This window comes from Stegastes partitus, unplaced genomic scaffold (genome assembly GCF_000690725.1).
Source record: "Stegastes partitus isolate 25-593 unplaced genomic scaffold, Stegastes_partitus-1.0.2 Scaffold47, whole genome shotgun sequence".
Classification (NCBI taxonomy): Eukaryota; Metazoa; Chordata; class Actinopteri; family Pomacentridae; genus Stegastes; species Stegastes partitus.
This window is the reverse complement of record NW_007577778.1, coordinates 1,157,529-1,175,204: the sequence shown is the minus strand read 5'-3', so window position 1 is coordinate 1,175,204 and position 17,676 is coordinate 1,157,529. Positions and strand designations below refer to the sequence as shown.

At 40.2% G+C, this 17,676-nt stretch overlaps 1 protein-coding gene across 4 annotated transcripts in view; it reads right to left on the bottom strand.

Annotated features, from left to right (window-relative positions):
• Window positions 1-325: 325 nt before the first annotated feature.
• ttc27 (tetratricopeptide repeat domain 27) overlaps window positions 326-17,676 on the bottom strand; it is a 115,824-nt gene continuing 98,473 nt past the window's right edge. For 2 of the 4 annotated variants that reach the window (XM_008306830.1, XM_008306831.1), the window contains exons 16-20: window positions 15,602-15,767; window positions 8,341-8,538; window positions 7,071-7,182; window positions 2,391-2,491; window positions 326-703 (exon numbers count right to left, since the gene is read on the bottom strand). In XM_008306830.1, the coding sequence (XP_008305052.1) occupies window positions 578-703; window positions 2,391-2,491; window positions 7,071-7,182; window positions 8,341-8,538; window positions 15,602-15,767 (703 nt within the window). In that variant the 3' untranslated portion in view covers window positions 326-577. The remainder of the gene's footprint in view (window positions 704-2,390; window positions 2,492-7,070; window positions 7,183-8,340; window positions 8,539-15,601; window positions 15,768-17,676) is intronic. The other 2 variants (XM_008306832.1, XM_008306833.1) reach the window with 1 other exon arrangement.

The following is a 17,676-nucleotide window of genomic DNA, read 5'->3' as shown; positions in this document are numbered from 1 at the left end:
GACAAAAAGGTACGTTTTACTCTTGCTATTTACCTGTAAATGGGGCCTGAGGTGCATTTTTCCATTTCAAGTCTATTTTCCTGCATTAAAATGCTTGACTGCAGTGATTGAGCTCTGAGTGATGTACAGCTAAACCCTGTTCCTTAATGCCTCGACACAGACGGAGTAACACAGCTTTGCTAGAATGACGCTCAGGCTACACCTTCTGATGCAGCTTCAAAATTTGACACCTCTAACTTTGTTCCTCAAGCAGTTACTAAGAATGAAGGTTATTTTATGATGTCAGTCACATTTCTTCAGCATGAAAAGGATTACGAAGCAAACATTTTGATTTTTAAACATTTTACTGCTTAATGTCAGATAGTCATTGTTTACCTTCCAATGTAGACATAAAGGTATAAAAACATCATGATTACAAAGTGAGTCCTTTGGCTTTCCTTTTCTACTTTAACTCTTGATTTGATGGAATTTATTAGGGTGATGTCTGGAAATGTAGAGTCTCTGTCTGACTCTGGTCAGTCCTTATTACGGACAAGCTATTTTTTGTCCCAGAAAGGAGATGCTTCTGTGAGGACGGTCACTGCGACTGGTTACGCAGCTTCCCACTCAGCTCCTGCAGCTCAGTGATGAGTTGCTCCAGAGTAGCGACCCCGTCCTGCAGCTCGGTGTGGATCTGACCTGTAGCCACGTCGGTGTGCATTTGCTGGAAGACAAAAATACTAATGAGATAAAATAAAGACATAATGTACAGGGCTGGAACCGAAGAACCGAATATCTGAATATTCCATCATTGTGCTGGTATCCAGATAGCAATTTTAATCTCCGAATATTCGTCTGTCTCTTTCTTTTAATAGGCCTATTTTTGGTGTCCAAAGAGTTCAATATGTAGTAGCTAGATGACAGTACTGACTCACAGCTAAAGCTAGCAGACAGTAAAATATAGCAAAAATAACCGCTCTATACTTACCAGGTCACATAAATATCTTTAGGATTTTCATTAAAATTTGTTGACATGTAGCAAAGAGCAGCAGCTTCTGCATTTCTGACTTCAGCTAACAGGAACATCTTCATGTCTTTATGCACTGCTACAGCGAGACCTTGTTCAGAATGATGACTTGAACGCTGTTGTGACCTGGTAAAGATTTTGTGTCAGGCTTCATGCTGACAGCACCAGCTGGATGCGCTGTGTGACCATCTGCTGCCACCGTCACTTAGTGAGGAAAGACAAAAAGCAGAGGAGGTTTGTAGTAGAGCTGTGAAGCACACACAATGTTCTAATTCCAGCCACTGTACGATTATCAAGCCAGGAAGAAGCTGAAATGTGCTGCCTACACTGAATGCTCTGCTGGCACTTGTACTGTGCTCAAACATACTGATTATCGATTGAGTGTTTCAGGCAAATGATCATGGACAGGTAAAGGACACGGGCAAACCAATATGCTACGTAGCAGTGATAACAAACCATGCCAGTTAAAGCACTAAATCCTGAAGAAATATTATTATTATTATTGCCTTCAGCTACAATCTCAGAGACTTTTGAAAAAGTGCACTGCCTAAATGGTAATGATGTACATTGTTCTCAAGTTGTAGCTCTGCTATATTCATTTTAAAATAAAACCTACAAGTTGCCTTCGGTGTGGTGGCAATTTTTTCCCAAGGTATTAAAAATGGAATCAAACCTCAGTATTTTTCAAGAGGGCTGCCTTGGGCCTGGGATCCCTGCAGGACCTGACACAAATCTCGCGGCAGCAGGCGGATTTTAACTTTAATAAACAAACTGCTGGTCTTGGCGTGAGCCACAACCAAAAGGATGAAGTCAACAAACGAAGTCAGAAAAAAGATTAAAGTGTGTTTTACAATACAAAGGCAAAGCAAGGCCACTCTGATGTGTATACATTTCAGAGGTGTTGCTGACACAGACGGCAATAAACTGGATTTTTTTGTACAAACTTGGCTCAACTCTGCCTCCTCTGGCTTGAAGCAGCACCAGCTCTGTTCTCTCAGGTCAAACTAAGCTGTTCTAAAAGATAAAGCGCGTCTTCCTGCACATGTTAAACAAGACACTGTCAAGAAATGTACGTAATATTTATGTCCTGCCGTTGACCAACTAATTCCTATGAATGTAGTTTTACTTTGGATACTGACTGATATGAATTTCTTTATTCTTACTACACAGTTAAATAATGTGTTTTCCGTGCAGCATGACAGAGGACATAAAATACATGGAACGGTATATTGTGCGAGCAGGAAGGTTTGCAGGAGCACCAGCAGGATTATGAAACAGCTCCATACTGTACTGAGGTTAGAAATTCCAGTATTGTGACCACACTGGTATGAGGTTTCCACATTATTGTTGAGCTCCTGGGTCTGTGTGTTACTGAGGACTGTACCTTGGCTTTGGTGGCCAGACTCCTTAGGCTGAGGCGGGTGGTGGAGAGCATCTGAAGAGCTTCTGATGGATTACTCTTCTTCTCACTGCAACTGACTGTCACTGACAGGCAGAGACAGAAAAAATTAGAGGGTGGATAAAGAAAACTTCTGCACTTGAAAAGTAATATTTTGAATGGACTAATTGGATTTGCTCCAGAGAATGTGTCCATGGGGATGTTGTCACGTTTACTTGAGAGAAAGTTCTTAGAGAACAGCTGGTAGAACCCCAATGATCAAGCCTGGGGATCCTGACAAATAGTGGGCAGAGATATTAAGGGGTAAAGTCAAAAAAACAAAAGACCTTTAACCATGAGAGGATGTTCTGAAACCACATATGCCACTGATGAAAGAAGCCTACTGTAGCTAATCTGTATTGTAGGCAAAATGTTGTTGTGCTGGAAAAATGAAAGACTCATAAATAGTTACAGATTAAGTTTCTGTACAACAAACTGATTCAAAAACTAATCTGCTCATCTCCAAACTTAAATAACTTCACGTGGCAGCAGCTCGAGCACTGATAGGTCATGTGGCTCCCGTGTTACCCTCCTCCATCACACTCTTTTACAGGTCACCAAACTCGACCTCTCCCACACATGGAAGGAAAAGTGTCTGTTTCCTGTGTCCTGCCTGGCAGCACCGCTCGTCTCTGTCCCAGCTGTAACTGTAAAGGTCAACCTGTGGTGATTTATAAAGGCTGCTCCCTCCTGCTCTGCTTCGTCTGTTCTTTGCTTTCTTTTGGAGCTTCGTCATTTGTGTGGGTGCAGCCTCCACACCCGAGCTAAGGTCAGTGGAATGTGTAGTCCAGGGTGGAGATAGAGACACTGACACACTCATCTTTGTGCTCAAACGCCACTATAGTGTGTTTGTGTTATTTCAACACTGTATACTGAGACTGAACCTGTTGCTGAGCTTTCAACAGTGTCAGGACGTGAAGGAACCTTTTGCAAACATGTGTACGACATAATGTTTTGAATTTATGGTTAGTGGCTTCTCTTGAGCTTCTCACTGTATCACACTCTGCATACAGCCAATGGAGGAGAGCAGGTGAGGAAAAAGAAGTGCATGTTGCATTCAAAATATCCTATCACAGATACACAAGACTTATTCTTTAAGTCAAAGAATAATAAAGCCATATAGCAGCCATACAATTGAAGGAATATGTGTAGTTAACACAACTGTGTACAGGTACACAAAGTACATATAATTGCTTCAGAAAGTAGCCAGACCCATTCACTTTCACACTAATTTGTGATGGAAATTTAATCTTAAAGTGAAAAAATCTCATCAATCTACATTCAGTAGGCTACAATGTAGAGTGACAACATTTGGGGGGATTATTTTTTGCACCCTTATTTCAGTACTTTGCAGAAGCTACTTTTGCAGCAGTTACAGCTTCCAGTCTTGTTGTATCTCTTCGGGCTTTGTACACTTGCATTTGCCGTGCAGCTTTATCAGTTTATCCCATCCTTCCTGACAGACCCTATCAGGCTCTGTCAGACTGAATGATCTGCCATCTGAAGGTTTCTCCACAGATTTAATATAATGTTTATGTCTGGGATACTAGACACTCCAGTGTTGGCTGTTTGCTTTGAGTCAATGCTGCGCTGAAAGGTGAACTGTCATCCTAGTCAAAGGTCTCTGCACACTGGAGCAGTTTTGTATTTGGTTGCATTCATCCTTCTCTCAGCTCGTACCAATCTGCTTGTCCCAGGAAACATGAAGCATGATGCTGCCACCCCCATGCTTCAGCATACAAATGGTAGCAGCAGGTGATGAGCAGTGCCTAGTGTTCAAGACACATAGTGCTTAGAGTTCTGCCCATAAAGCTTCTCTTTTTTCATGTCAGATCAGAGATTCTTTTTCCTTTTGATCTCAGAGTCATTTAACCCTTTCATCTGGGTGGTGGTCTCATTCAGATGTTTTCCAAAACTAAACCTTTGGCAGCAGATTCTGGCACATTCCTGCACTCCTCACTGCAAGTGAGAAGCCATGACTGACTCAACTGCGACCAAGAGTCACCTGACAAAAACAAATCTGTGAATATTAAGCTGAGCTGTGTTTTCACAGAGCACATAACAGACATGTATTGGAAACAAATTAGAGACTGAGAGGACAATAAAACATAGTCAATCAATAACTAAATACAGCATGGCTCCAAAACGGTACACAAGTTGTTGGAAGATACATTCAGCAAAAAAATGGTGAAACATCTTCCTGGCATTGATGTGCAGAGTAGTGTGAAAACATCTTGTTTGTAAATGTTGCAAAAATGTAAATAATTAAAAACCTAAAGTATGTGAAGCTGCTATTTTCCCAATGTTGGTAACACCAGGTTTTGTCATTTATTGTAATAAAAATAATCAAAGAAACAAATTTTTTTTTTTTGGTAAATAATTTATGTCATTATAATTGTTTCAGGCAGCACAGAAGACATTTTCAAGTTCCCTCTACTGCCAGCCACAGTCACACTGTATCCATAGAGGTGCAGAATTTCTATGGATGAACCCACAGTCAGTAAACATGTAACAGGAGCAAGAAGTGGCAGAAAACTGCTTCTGGCTCAGATCGTTAAATACATTTGATGATGCTGTAGAAAAATAATCGTAGACTTTTAATGTGCATATGCACCGTACAGCTACTTTGCTGGTACTCTAAGGTAAAACAGATGTCCAAATGCATATTTTTTGAATGAACGCAGGAATGCTGCTAACATCGATCTTCTAGATAGAAGAGCTTCTCTTGTTGTGTCTCATATTTCAGTGTAACTTTACATAGTAACTGCTAACAGAGCCTGTGTTGTTGTATATCTTGAAAATCTACGACAGCTTTAGGGGCCTGCAGTGGAGATGAAGCTGAACCATTTGCCTTTTGATTGGACAGTTTGACTTGGCCTTGTGAAGTGACAATCCAGTCAGATTCATGTGTAAAGACAGGGTCACAATTCTTCTGGTAATTTCAGTGTCACACATGGTGTGGGACACACTGTGGGAACACTGGGAACGTTCTGCTTTGTTTCTGTACATGTTTAAAAAGGCACTTCTTTTTCAACACATTTTTACAAATAAAAATCACTTCTACTTCTTTTAATATTAATTTCTTATAAACATTTATTTTACAGGTTTACAAGGAATGATTTAAAGCTCATTCATTTGTGAACAACACAATACAAGTTTTAAGTCTTACTGAACCTAATTTGAGGCCATCTGCATCAAAATGTACTGTTAAAAAACTGGTATTGTCTGTCAGCAGTGTTGTCTGGGTTTTTGTCCACACATTTCCACCCAGAATGCAACATAAAACTCGGACAGTTCGGTGAGTAATTCATGTTCGAGGTGGCTGAGATGCAGCAGAGATGAGAAGTGAGCTTCAGACACCTGAGGTCACTTGTTTCTAACTCCACTGAACTTTTCAAACTTCCAGTCTCCCATTTAATGTGAAAACAGTTGAGAGAATGGCTCAGGGTTGTTGTTCCTAAAACTAGACTGAGCTGTTTATCTGCACTCAAAAAACATCCATTCTGGTGACCCAAAAGCTTCGCAAAGAATTTGCCATCAGTGAATAAATGAGGCAGCAGCTCAACAGAGTTATCATGGAGACAAACAACCTTAACTTGTCATATTAGTTAGTTTAGCAGATTAGCAGAAAGTACTTCCTGATTCTAACAGAATAAATGCATTCAGTGTGACTAAGCTACCTTAGTGCATCTTTGAACCCCTTTTCACATTGTAGATTGGCTTATTATATAATTTTTTACATAAATGCTAATAGTATGTCCAGAACAAAAACCCCCTCAGACTTCATTCCAGCAGCGTGTTTCACTGTGGGTTTGATTACACACAAACCTTCTGTTACAGTAACCAACACAGCCACTGCCACTATTCTGATCAGAGACTGCTGACCAAGAAACAGAGCAGGATCTGAAATATTTCTTATTATTTCTTCCTTATTACATGTCAGAATATCTTGTATTTTTAAATATTTTCAAAATCAAATTTTCCAAATATTTCTATGGTTACGTTAAAATCTGACAGATTCTCCATGTGGTCTCAGACTTTTGGATCCCTCTGTACATAGTTCCTACTTATAAATAATACAAATGTAGTACTAGTTTCAATTCTCAAGAAAGCTGGATGAACAAGTTTCCTTGCAGATATCTTTGTATCTTTGCAGATGCTGCATTTTCCCGCTTGCAGTCCCTAAAGATAGCAAGACACCTTACAACAGCATTAATATGAGAAACCTTGTAGGGTTGCATACAAAAATATTATGCGTGAAAAATGGTTTGTGTGTGTATCTGTGCACCAAGTACGTGAGCTCAACGAAAATGAGCGTTTCATATACAAGGCCTGAGAGCAGAAGGCTGGACGGTTGTACATGCCAGCTGACAGACGGAGCAAACACATCTCCAGCAGGCAGTATTACTAGTCTTTTCATCTGGCTCCTGACTGCCTCTCCCATGTTTCATTCAGCTGTGTGTGTTGCTGTAATGAAAACATCTGGGGATTGTGGAGATTAACAACTAAACTGGAATCAGAGACGCATCTCTTTTATCATCTCTCCATCCTTTGACCTCCGCTACCCTTCTGAGAAACGTACACTGTGTGGATGACGGTGTGTACACAGCTGGGTGCCGTTCTCACCTTCTCCCATATGGATGCCTCTTTTGATCACCTCCTTGAAGAGAGCAGGTTCTTTCTCCCAGCCGCCGGTCTGAACGTCACAGCGATGGGCCTTGGACAGGAACTGCAGTGCCTGGAAAAAAATGTTCTATTAGCTGACATGTGCTTAAGTTAAATGCAGTCCTGGCTTTTGTTCTTGATTTTTTATTGAACTGCCCTTGTCTTTGTACTCTGTGGTTTTGTGGCTGTCTGGTTCAGCTGATGACATGATTCAAGCAGCCTGGTGACACAACATGAGTGTGCTCTACAGTTACAGAGCTACTTGTGAGGTCATCGTATTAGATTTTTCCAAAAACATTTTTATCAAACGGTTTTGCCAAATTCTGTAAAATCGTAAAGATTCAGTTCAGATAAAGTTCAAAACTATTCCGTTTGCACCTGTTGGGGACCCACCGACATCTTACAGACATATAGCTGAGGGTGGGCAGCTATGTGGACTATGTTGTAGGAAAATACCAACTCTCAAGTGTAGTTTTACTGATGCTGCTACTTTCCTTGGCATTTATATCAAGCAAAATATATTTTTTGTAATTTAGGAATTTTTTACAATAATATAGACCTCCCAAAGTCTGGTAAAGTGAAGCAGATGTTTTCTTCTAACAACCTGAGATCGCTACACAGTAGGTCGAATAAAGCTGCTTTAGCTTACATTTCATGCCATTTCACTGCAACAATTAATCAGTTAATTAATTATGGAACTATTACATTTAAATTTCTAACTATTTTGATAATTGATTACATGGTATGAGAAATTATAAATAAAAACAGTCATCTAAATTCTGAGTCCGACTTCTTAAACTTCTTTATTCACTCCTCTGTGACAGTGAACTAAATATCTTTGGATGGATGACCAAACAAGACATTTGTCATCTCTGGCTTTGAAATACACAGATCAACATTTTCTCCAATTTCTGAGTAGTTTTATGGTCATTTTATAGAACAAGCGACTAATTGAATTATCTAGAAAACATTTCACAGATTAATCAGCAAAGAAAACAGTTGTAGCTCTATTTACATTGTAATAGCATATAAATGTGTGTATATCTGCGGACTGTCTTGTCGTGTTGTAAAGTAATAAGTGAACCCCAACTCTCTGTTTCCCAGTTCCTCCACTCTGCTGATCCATTCTTACTGACCTCATGACACGCAAATGAACTATTATGTACATCATGCCCATAGTGCTGGTTGATGCATGTTTGGGTTAAAAACATGTCGTGTGAGTGTTGGGCACCTTTTCGTTGTCCTCTGGGTTGGAGCTGTGGCCTCCACCGTACAGCAGTGCGTACTGTCGCCATATCTCTGCGTCACTGCTGTGGCGGGAACTGATCCGACCAAAGAGCTCCTTCAGTTTGGACTGGAGGGCTCCTGCCTGCTGCCCCTCGCTGTCCGTCAAGTTTTCAACAACTGCCCTGACCAGGATCTTTAGAATCTGCCATTGCAAGAAAAAGGACAGAAATACAAGTTCAGTAAAGATTTAACATTCTAGCTGATGTAGTAGTTTCAAAAGCAGTATTGTTATACACCACTAAAAACTCAAACAAAAGAGAGGTTGGATTGAACATAACTGGTTAGTGGGAAATGTGCTTTGGACTTTTACACTCATTGTAACATTGGTATGAGACAGCCAATTATTACCATCACGGTCTCTGTGGTTTATGGAATTTGTTCAATTCAATTCAGTTTTATTTCTATTTACAACATATGCCATCTCATAGGACTTCACATAGTAAGGTAAGACCGTACACATTTTAAACACAGAAACCCAATAAATCCAAAGTTTCCTTTGCTTTGCTTTGGAGCAAGCAATCAGCGACAGTGGGAAGGAACAGAATATTTATGCCAATCGACCACATTAATGACACACTAATGTAGACACAAGTCAACAATAAATCACACAAAGGGGGGATGACAAGCTGGCTGGTCTTGGTCTTTTCTTCTCGTTGGTTTTGGAGAAGTGAAACACAATCTCCACAACAATGTTTAAAAAAACTGAAGACCGTTTGAGGTTAATCATTGCTACTCTTTGCAGCAGTAGTTTTCCCAGCAGCACAGCAGTGAGATCAGAAATACCACCAGTTTCCAAAGGTACTCTTTCAGGTTGTCCTGTTGTCTTTCTGCTTCTGCCTTCGTTCTCAGAGCCTGAGTTACATCTTGCATTTGATTTTGCCCCTCATCTATATGGTTCCAATAAATACGGCCATCACACAATGACAGTTCTCGTAATGGTTTTTGCAGAGCTGCAGGGACCTTGCAATTGTTGTTGCAATATTCATTGCTTCTGTGTGATGCCTTGTTTCTCTATATCTCTACATCAAGCGCGAGTTTGCATGATCCATAGACACACAATAAGCAAAATAATGGGAAATACACCAGGTTTGAAATAAACTGTAATTACCCTTCAAATGCAGTAACACGAGCACATGCAGGTCAGTCCATCAGTAAAGTGGACGAACTCTGCGTGTCACCTCATCCCTCTCTCCAAGTTGCTCCTCTTTCATCTTATCTCTCTCCCACCACTTCCTTTCATCCCCTAAGAACATTACCTGCCTCCTGTGTCCAGCTGAGATCTGTTACCTACAAGTTCTCCACCTCCCACCAGTTACTAATGAACCATCTGTCAGATTTCTTTGCTGTGTGACTGGGAGGCCTTTCACTGCAGTGACAATTAGGAAAACTCAACTTGACGGTTACAGAGCAGACTAACTGTAACGTCTGGTAAGACGTCCTGCACTGCGCCGAAGAGGAGTGTTGATGGACACGTCCTCCACATCTGTTCACACCTCAACACACAAGCTACCGGAAGGATATTTTATGTACTTTCTAAACAGGGAGGCCAAAAGTACCGCTGCAAAGACCAGCACATGGTTTGATCTCATCAAGTATGTAATATATGCCTCAGTCCATCTGATGTGACATGTCCTGTGATGAGAATGAAATGAATCCATAAAGATGACTTTCTTTGATGTATCCTGCTGCAGTGTCCATCACTATGATGAAAAATGACATGGTGGTAAAAACTGAATAGATGGTTTATCCAAATTCCTGCTGGATCCAGTCAGTGTGAAATTAAAAGAAAAAGTAAGAATGTCTCTGTTGAGAGAAAAGATGAATGAAATGGATGACAGGTCAAAACTATCTATGAAGCTCATTCTAAAGTTTAGACTCAGATCACAATAGAAAAGAAGAACAACATTTTGTGCACAGTGGCGACATGGGGATGTGTTTGTGTGTGTATCCCTCATTTAACCCTACGAGGCACAAAGCTGAGCCATGTGACCTTCAGCTCTTTTAAAGTCTGTCAGCCAGTCAAAGCACTTCTGTCACCAACTCTTTACACATTCCATAAGAGGAAATTCATGGTGGTCCCTTCCATTATCTCCCCTTCCCCACCCCTCCACCCTGTCATGCTCTGAGCCTGTCCTGAAAGTCTAAAGCAAAAAACAGGAAAGAAAAATTTGAAGAGAATAAAGCACAAATGTTGCTTCTAAAAATGTAACTGTGATCTGATAAAGTAGTCAAAGGAGGCCGACTGTCACCAGCAGCTCTGCAAAACGGCATCTCGAGGTGTGAGATGGATGGTGGTAAAAATAGAGGGATAAAAATGGAAGAGCCATTTTAAGTACAGAGACTGCACTCTGATGTTTTGACAGACCTTTCGGTGAAGAAGTGAGGAGACAGTGGCACATTTAATTAGAGCAGTCATGTACAACTGTTTCATACAACCATCACACACTGGCCACACTGTGGAAGTCAACAATCAACGTTGTGTGTGTGTGTGTGGCTAAAATGTACGTTTTTGTGGAACCATTAAAGAGATGGTGTTGATGATGCACTGATTCACTACTTGTCTGTCCAAGTCCAGGGTTATGAAGTCATTTAAAACAGTGCAGTCACACCTCTTGGCCTAAAACTGAAGCAATTTAATGTTAGATTAATACTGTAGCATTAGACTTGAGGCCTGTGGCAGCTGTAAATCTGGGCAACAGCATTACTCTGAAGGTAGAAATGGGAATAATACAATTATTTTGCTGCCCTGAGCAAAGGAGTTTAAGTATTTTGGGATCTTGTTCATGAGTGACAGGGAAAATAGAGTGTGAGATGGACAAAAGAATGAGTGCAGCAACAGCAGTAATGCGGGTGTTGTACCGCACTCTTGTGGTGAAGAGGGAGCTGACCCAGGAAGCACGGCTCTTGACACCTTACCTGCCAATCTATGTTTCAACTCTCACCTATGGATAGTGACCTAAAGAATCAGACCACGGGTACAAGCAGCTGAAATTAGTTTCCTCCGTAGGGTGGCTGGATTCAGTGTAAGAGATTGGGCAAGGAGCTCCAACGCTCATATGGGGCTCAGAGTAGAGCTGCTGCTTCCTCACATCAAAAAAAGTTAGTTGAGGTGGTTCAGGCATCTGATTCCGATGTCTCCTAAGATTCTTATTTTGGTGCTTTTCGGGGTATGACTGACTGGAAGGAGAGCGCAGGGTCGACCCAGAACTTGCTGGAGGGATTATATATCTCATCTGGCCCGGAAACACCTCAGGACCTTCTAGGAGGAAGTGGAAAACATTGCAGTGGAGAGGGATGTATGAAATGACCTGCTTAACAACGGCTACCTGACCCAGGATAAGTGGAAGAAAATGGATGAACATTTATTTTAAAAGGCTGGTTCTATAATCGGCTGTATCCAGATTCATTAGGTACAGTGTAACTATGGCACCTGACCTTGATTTAGTTTAATTGCTCTACTTTTGACATTATTCTGAATTGCTTTAGGTCAATTTTATATTTTTGTTAGTAAAAATATTTTAGTGTGTTCAGTAAAATGTTTGTTCTAAACAAACCATAAAGCGATTTCTTCTGAGACTCAGTAACATGAAAGTTTGCTTTGCTGTCTCTGACTACTGACAGCGACAGAATGTTATCTTGCTAATGATGAGTGTAACAAGTCAAGCAGCTGAATCAGCTTATGAACAAGAGATGCTTTGCACGGCACAGGAGAATGTTGTACTGGGCAGGAGTTAGCGTTAACAAACTCTTTGAACTGTGCTGTGCTGGGTCTTAACATGCTTGTGTTAAATGAGCCATTATCACTTCTAGAGATGGCAATGTATGGATTTTGAAGTATCTCTTTTTCATATTTGTGCATAGAAACATCACGTCCTGATTTCAGAAAAAAAACACTCTCTGCCAGGCTTGTTCCTGGTTTGGGACTTTTATGTGGTGGCTCTTAGCATTGTGCATTATAATGCAACAGAACAGCCATACAAACTTTCTGACTGTGTTACTACAATTCTACAATTTCATTTAGGAGACGCTTTCATCCAAAGCATCGTACATCTGCCACTGTAAACCTGGTTAGCAAGCAAGCGATATAACCCATCTTTGTCTAGTTTGTACAACACTACGGCTGCTCTCATCAATAACTGGAACTGCTCCTCGTGCTTTTGTTTTCTCTGTTCTCATGAAAAGGTCAACTATGTCATACAACTTGTCCTATGCAGCGCCAGTGACAGTCTGACATTGGTAAAAGTGGAGGGCATATTTAATTATCTCGTCACTTTCCTCTCCCACTGTTTGCAATAAGGCAGCTGAGCGTTGTCATTATAACAGTTCTAAACCTGTCAGAAAACATTTTCATAGGCACACAGTGAAAATAACTACAACTACAACTCTTCCAGAAAAGTCCAATTCTGACAGATTTTAAGTAAACATTATTGGCACCTGCACAAACAACACACAGTCATCAGCAACAGGGATACTAGTATTTATGATGTATACAGGCATATGAATAATTAGATTTCTTTGTGCTCCATGCACAGACTGTACAAAAAGATGCATAAACCCTCTTTGAAGTCACCCATAGGTTTCCCTCGGCTGGGATAGGCTCCAGCCCCCCCCACGACCCTAGTGAGGATTAAGCGGTGTATAGACAATGGATGGATGGATGGATGGATGGTTTTGGGGGCTGTGGCTGTGCCTGAATCTGCTAACTCCCAGCTAATACAAAAATGAGCAAAGAGGTGGAGCATGAGTGGAGCTGAGGCAGACATGCCCTTATTATGCATAACTTTAAGCCTTAATACAACGTAGACAGGTGAGTTATTTAGAAAGTGACCCACTGTGTAGTTGACATTAATGAGGACATTAGCTGTAGATACTGAAACAGTTCTGTGCACCAGGCAGTAAACCTGTTTGTTTCTGTTGTAAAGTTGTATATTTCAATATGAAAGTCTAAAGGGATTTACTCACTGGGAGCCAGACTCAAGTGGACATTAAAGGAACTGCCGCTTTTGGCACTTTCACATTGACTTCATTTTTCAGCACCAGAGGTTGTTGTTTGGCTCGATGTAAACAGCATATCCTGTCTATAAACAAAACTGAGATGAATCTCATGACTGAGGCTCTGGTCATGAAAACACAACCATTGTAGCCGCACAGACTTATATTTTCTTATCATCTGTTATCTTAAACACTCTCTAAACTGCTGACATTTCTCCTCCACCACCTGCCTGCACAACCACCACAAGGCTAGTGTTGATATAAAGTGGTATCTTGTGAATCCCAGAAGTCCTCTGACTCTGAGCACACATATGTGAGCATAGAATGGGACCTGATAACTGATACTGGTATGGCCTGGTGCATCCCTTGTTTGTGTGAGATATGACTCATAACACTCCCTGTTACAGCACTCCTAAACTATGTATGAAATCTAGGATTCCATGTCCTTTTTTAGTAAAAGGGCCTTGTGCTTTAAGGAGGAATTCAGATCATACATCTCATTGGAAGCTGTCTGAATGAGAGTGCTAATTATTATTACATTGTGCGTATAACTGTGTTCTAAGAGGAGATGTAAAAATGAAGAGGAGGAAAACAGAGCAAGCCAAACTCCGTTACTAAGTGAACTACTTTGAGGCTGCTGCTGACCTTTTCAACTTCTGTTCATTTACATCTCAGAACCTTATTGATGACTGACCACAACACAACAGGCACAAAGGAGCATTCTGGGAGCCTAACACAGAGCAAACAAAAGGGGAAACACACAATCTTACCACAGCTATCCTCATAAAATGTGAATTTGCTTGTATATTCGGCCTGAGAACACAGGATGTCTGTCTGAGTCAGAGCTGTGGTTTCAACCATTCCCATTGGGCGGACAGATGTCTTTTTTAAAGTTAATTGCTTGAAACTACAAGAGCAAAAATGATTACTGGGCAGAAGCAGAGAATTAATAATCCTGCAAATGCTACCGCTGGCTGTTTTGCCTTGTTTATTCAAAGCTGATGGTTAATTTTCTACTTAGAATGCATTGGTGGGTGTGCAATTACTGTGACGTGACTAAGAGAGGCTTTTCCTTCAGTGGCTGTAAATGACTCTGCAGATGTGGCCACAATAAAAAAGATTTATTAGCACCACAGGAAGGAATAAATAGTTTGTTGTTTAACAAGATTTTACTTGCTGATTATGTCATGTGATTGGAGAAGAAATCATGTCTTCTGCCTCTCACAAGGCTCTGACACACCTCACCAGTGTTGGTTTGCACAGACATAAGAGAAGTGAATGAAGACAAAAAAAAGTGATTTGAGCAAAGTATTCCCACAATAGATAGAAAGACATGAATATCATAGTGGGTGTAGCCTTTGTTTGAACTTCTTGTTCTACAGAAACAAATAATACTAGATCTACAGTTTCATTTATAAAGTCAGTGATGAAATGAATTAATTATTTTCATCTAAAATGTAGTAGGCATAAGCCAAAAGAGTTATAGTTCATATATAAGGCTAATTGACCTACATAAAAACTGTTTTTCACAATGCCAGGTTGTAAAATAACAAAATGTTGTCATTATTGTAACATTAATAGTTTATACCCACAACTTTTCTGAACCTAAATAGCAGAACAATGTACTTAATAGAATAGAAGAAGCTTTCCTGTCATCGTACAAAAAAATACAACAGATTTTTTTAATGTAATACTTCTATGTAAACCTGCACTGATTGATTTTTAACAGCACAAACACGCTGTATAATGAAACACTGTCTTTTGACCCTCAGAAGTCCAGTCAGTTTCTGGGCGTTTCTTTGCTCCAGTCCCATTTTTGTCACTGTGAGCTCATTTTTCAGCGAAACCCTTTTACGCCATTTTCATGCTCTCATCTGATACTCTGTTGTAAAAATACCCATTAAAGCTTTGGCAATAATTTTAACATTTTATAGTGTGTTTGTAGTATGTTAGCATTTAAATTGCCAAATTTCAGGGCAAAAAAAGTTAATTCAATTAAACGAGTTAACAATACAGCTAGCCGGTTTGCCAGAGAGACTCAGACCTGCAATGACAAGGTCACGAGGCAGCCGAGCTCATTTGCTAAAGAAAAAACAATGCAAAACAAAAATGAGTATTTTTACCTCGGGCTGTGTGCCAGGAGGCTTCAGCAGAATTTTCCACTAGTACACATACTGATGTCCCTGTAGAACACATTAGGTGCAGTCGTTTACCTGGATGTCCTTGTAGTTCTCCCTCAGGTCCATCAAACGGTGGTAGGCCTTGATGACTTCAGCAAAGTCTCCGATGTCAGTGCTGACAACGATGAAGTTCTCCCAAATCTGCCAGTGTTCGTAATTACACTTCAGGGCTTCCTGGAGGGTACGGAAGGCTTTGTTTCTGCCAATGAGGATGACAGGAGGAGATGGACAAAGAGAGTCAGCGGTGTATGACCAAAGTTATAGTAATATTCATTTCCACTCAGACAACTCACACAAACCTTTTGAGTTATAAAGTGCTTGTGCTGAATTGGCAACGGTAAGCAGGTATTAATAACGGTTTTCTTGCTTTGCTTTTCAATTTCAGGCCTGAAAGCACATGGGTCTGCTGTGAACAAAGGCTCTCAGGCTCTCTCTGTGCTCTCAGAGCCTCCCCTGCTCGGAAAAAACACAAGATCCATGTGTGTGTCTCTGCACAGAACGGAGCCATAAAGAACCTGGGCTTTTATGAAGACTCTCACACAACCCGAGCCTTTAGAATCTTCATGACTTTTATTTGGATACATTTTACTGAACCATCATATGGTAATAATTTTGTACAGTTTTGGTTCTATTCTGTACAAATTCTGAATTTGTGTTTTGTCTGTTTGCATGTTGTCCTTGGTTGCAGAACATATCATTATTTTGCTCAGTAAAATATTTATTATATTATATTATATATATAATATTAAGTGGGCACTTTAAACCTGTACTGGTGCTTACTAATGAAAATCTACGTCACAGTCAAAGGCATGCAGACATGATCAAGAGGCTGAACTGTTGTTCACATCAAACATCAGAATGGGAAAAAAGTGCCTTTAACAGTTGTGACTGTTGATGTCAGCTGAGTCGGTTTAAGTGTTTTTGAAACTGCTGATCTCCAGAACTTTTACCATAACAAAGTTTACAGACAGTGGTGTGAAAAAACATCCAATAAGGGACAGTTCTAAGATGATTGTGGGACAGGTCAGACAACTTGGAAGTGGATGGGCCACAGCAGAAGAAACCAACAAAAAAATAAAATAAAAAAAAATAAGAATAAAAAAAAGAACAACACCAACAACATTTACCACAAAACTTAAAATGCCCAGTCAAGGCTCCCCCCTGCCCCCCCCAAAACAACAACAAAACAACAAATACTAAACTCATACAAGAAAATAATCACCCTAATGCATACAAAGTACAAACAATGCAAGGATCAGAAACAAACCCGAAAACATACAACAACACAGGAGGAGGAGAAGAGCTGAATGAGCATTTACAGTTTGAGGGAAGATTTAATTAAAGAATTTCCACAGAGCTGGTCTCCCAAAAACATTTAACATTGGGACGAAACCAAAACGATGCATGTAGATGCATGTTAAATTTGCTTAAAATTGAAGGTGTAATATGGAGTCTCTGAAAAACTAGATTTCTGTGGTTTTGGTTTTGACTTTGTTTTCTCACTTGTTTGAAATCAGAGCAGCTCAGGTTCCCTGTTTCCATGCACCAGAGCTGTGCAACATTTAAATGGAAATGATAATTTCTTGCTCATGTTGCCAGCACTGCCAGTCAAATCTGATCAAACCAAACCCACACAGTCCAGATGAAAACGATTAACATATTTTTAATGTCTTTAAAAAAGAGCTTGGGATGTTTTCTCCAAACTTTTCCTTTCACTGTTGCTTATAGTTCTAATGTTTTTAATTGATTTTACGATGCTCCAATGGGCTCCACAATCATCAGATCTCAATCCATTTTGGGGATGAAGTGGAACAAGAAATCCACAGCTCCACTGTGTGGAATCCCAAACTAAGAATGTGTAACTAAGGCACACAAAAGTGTCAGAAAGGTACAAGAGCAGTCTACGCCATCATGTTTTGGTAGCTAATTATCAGTAACAGCCATCTAAGACACCTGGACTAATTGCCATAGATTCCCTGATCTTTACATTCACACTTAGAGGTCAAACATGTTGGAGGAGCACAACTTATCTTGAAAACTACTGGAACAATTTACATTACATTAACTGTTGATATGATGGTTTTGAATGCTTTGCAGTGGAATGCAAA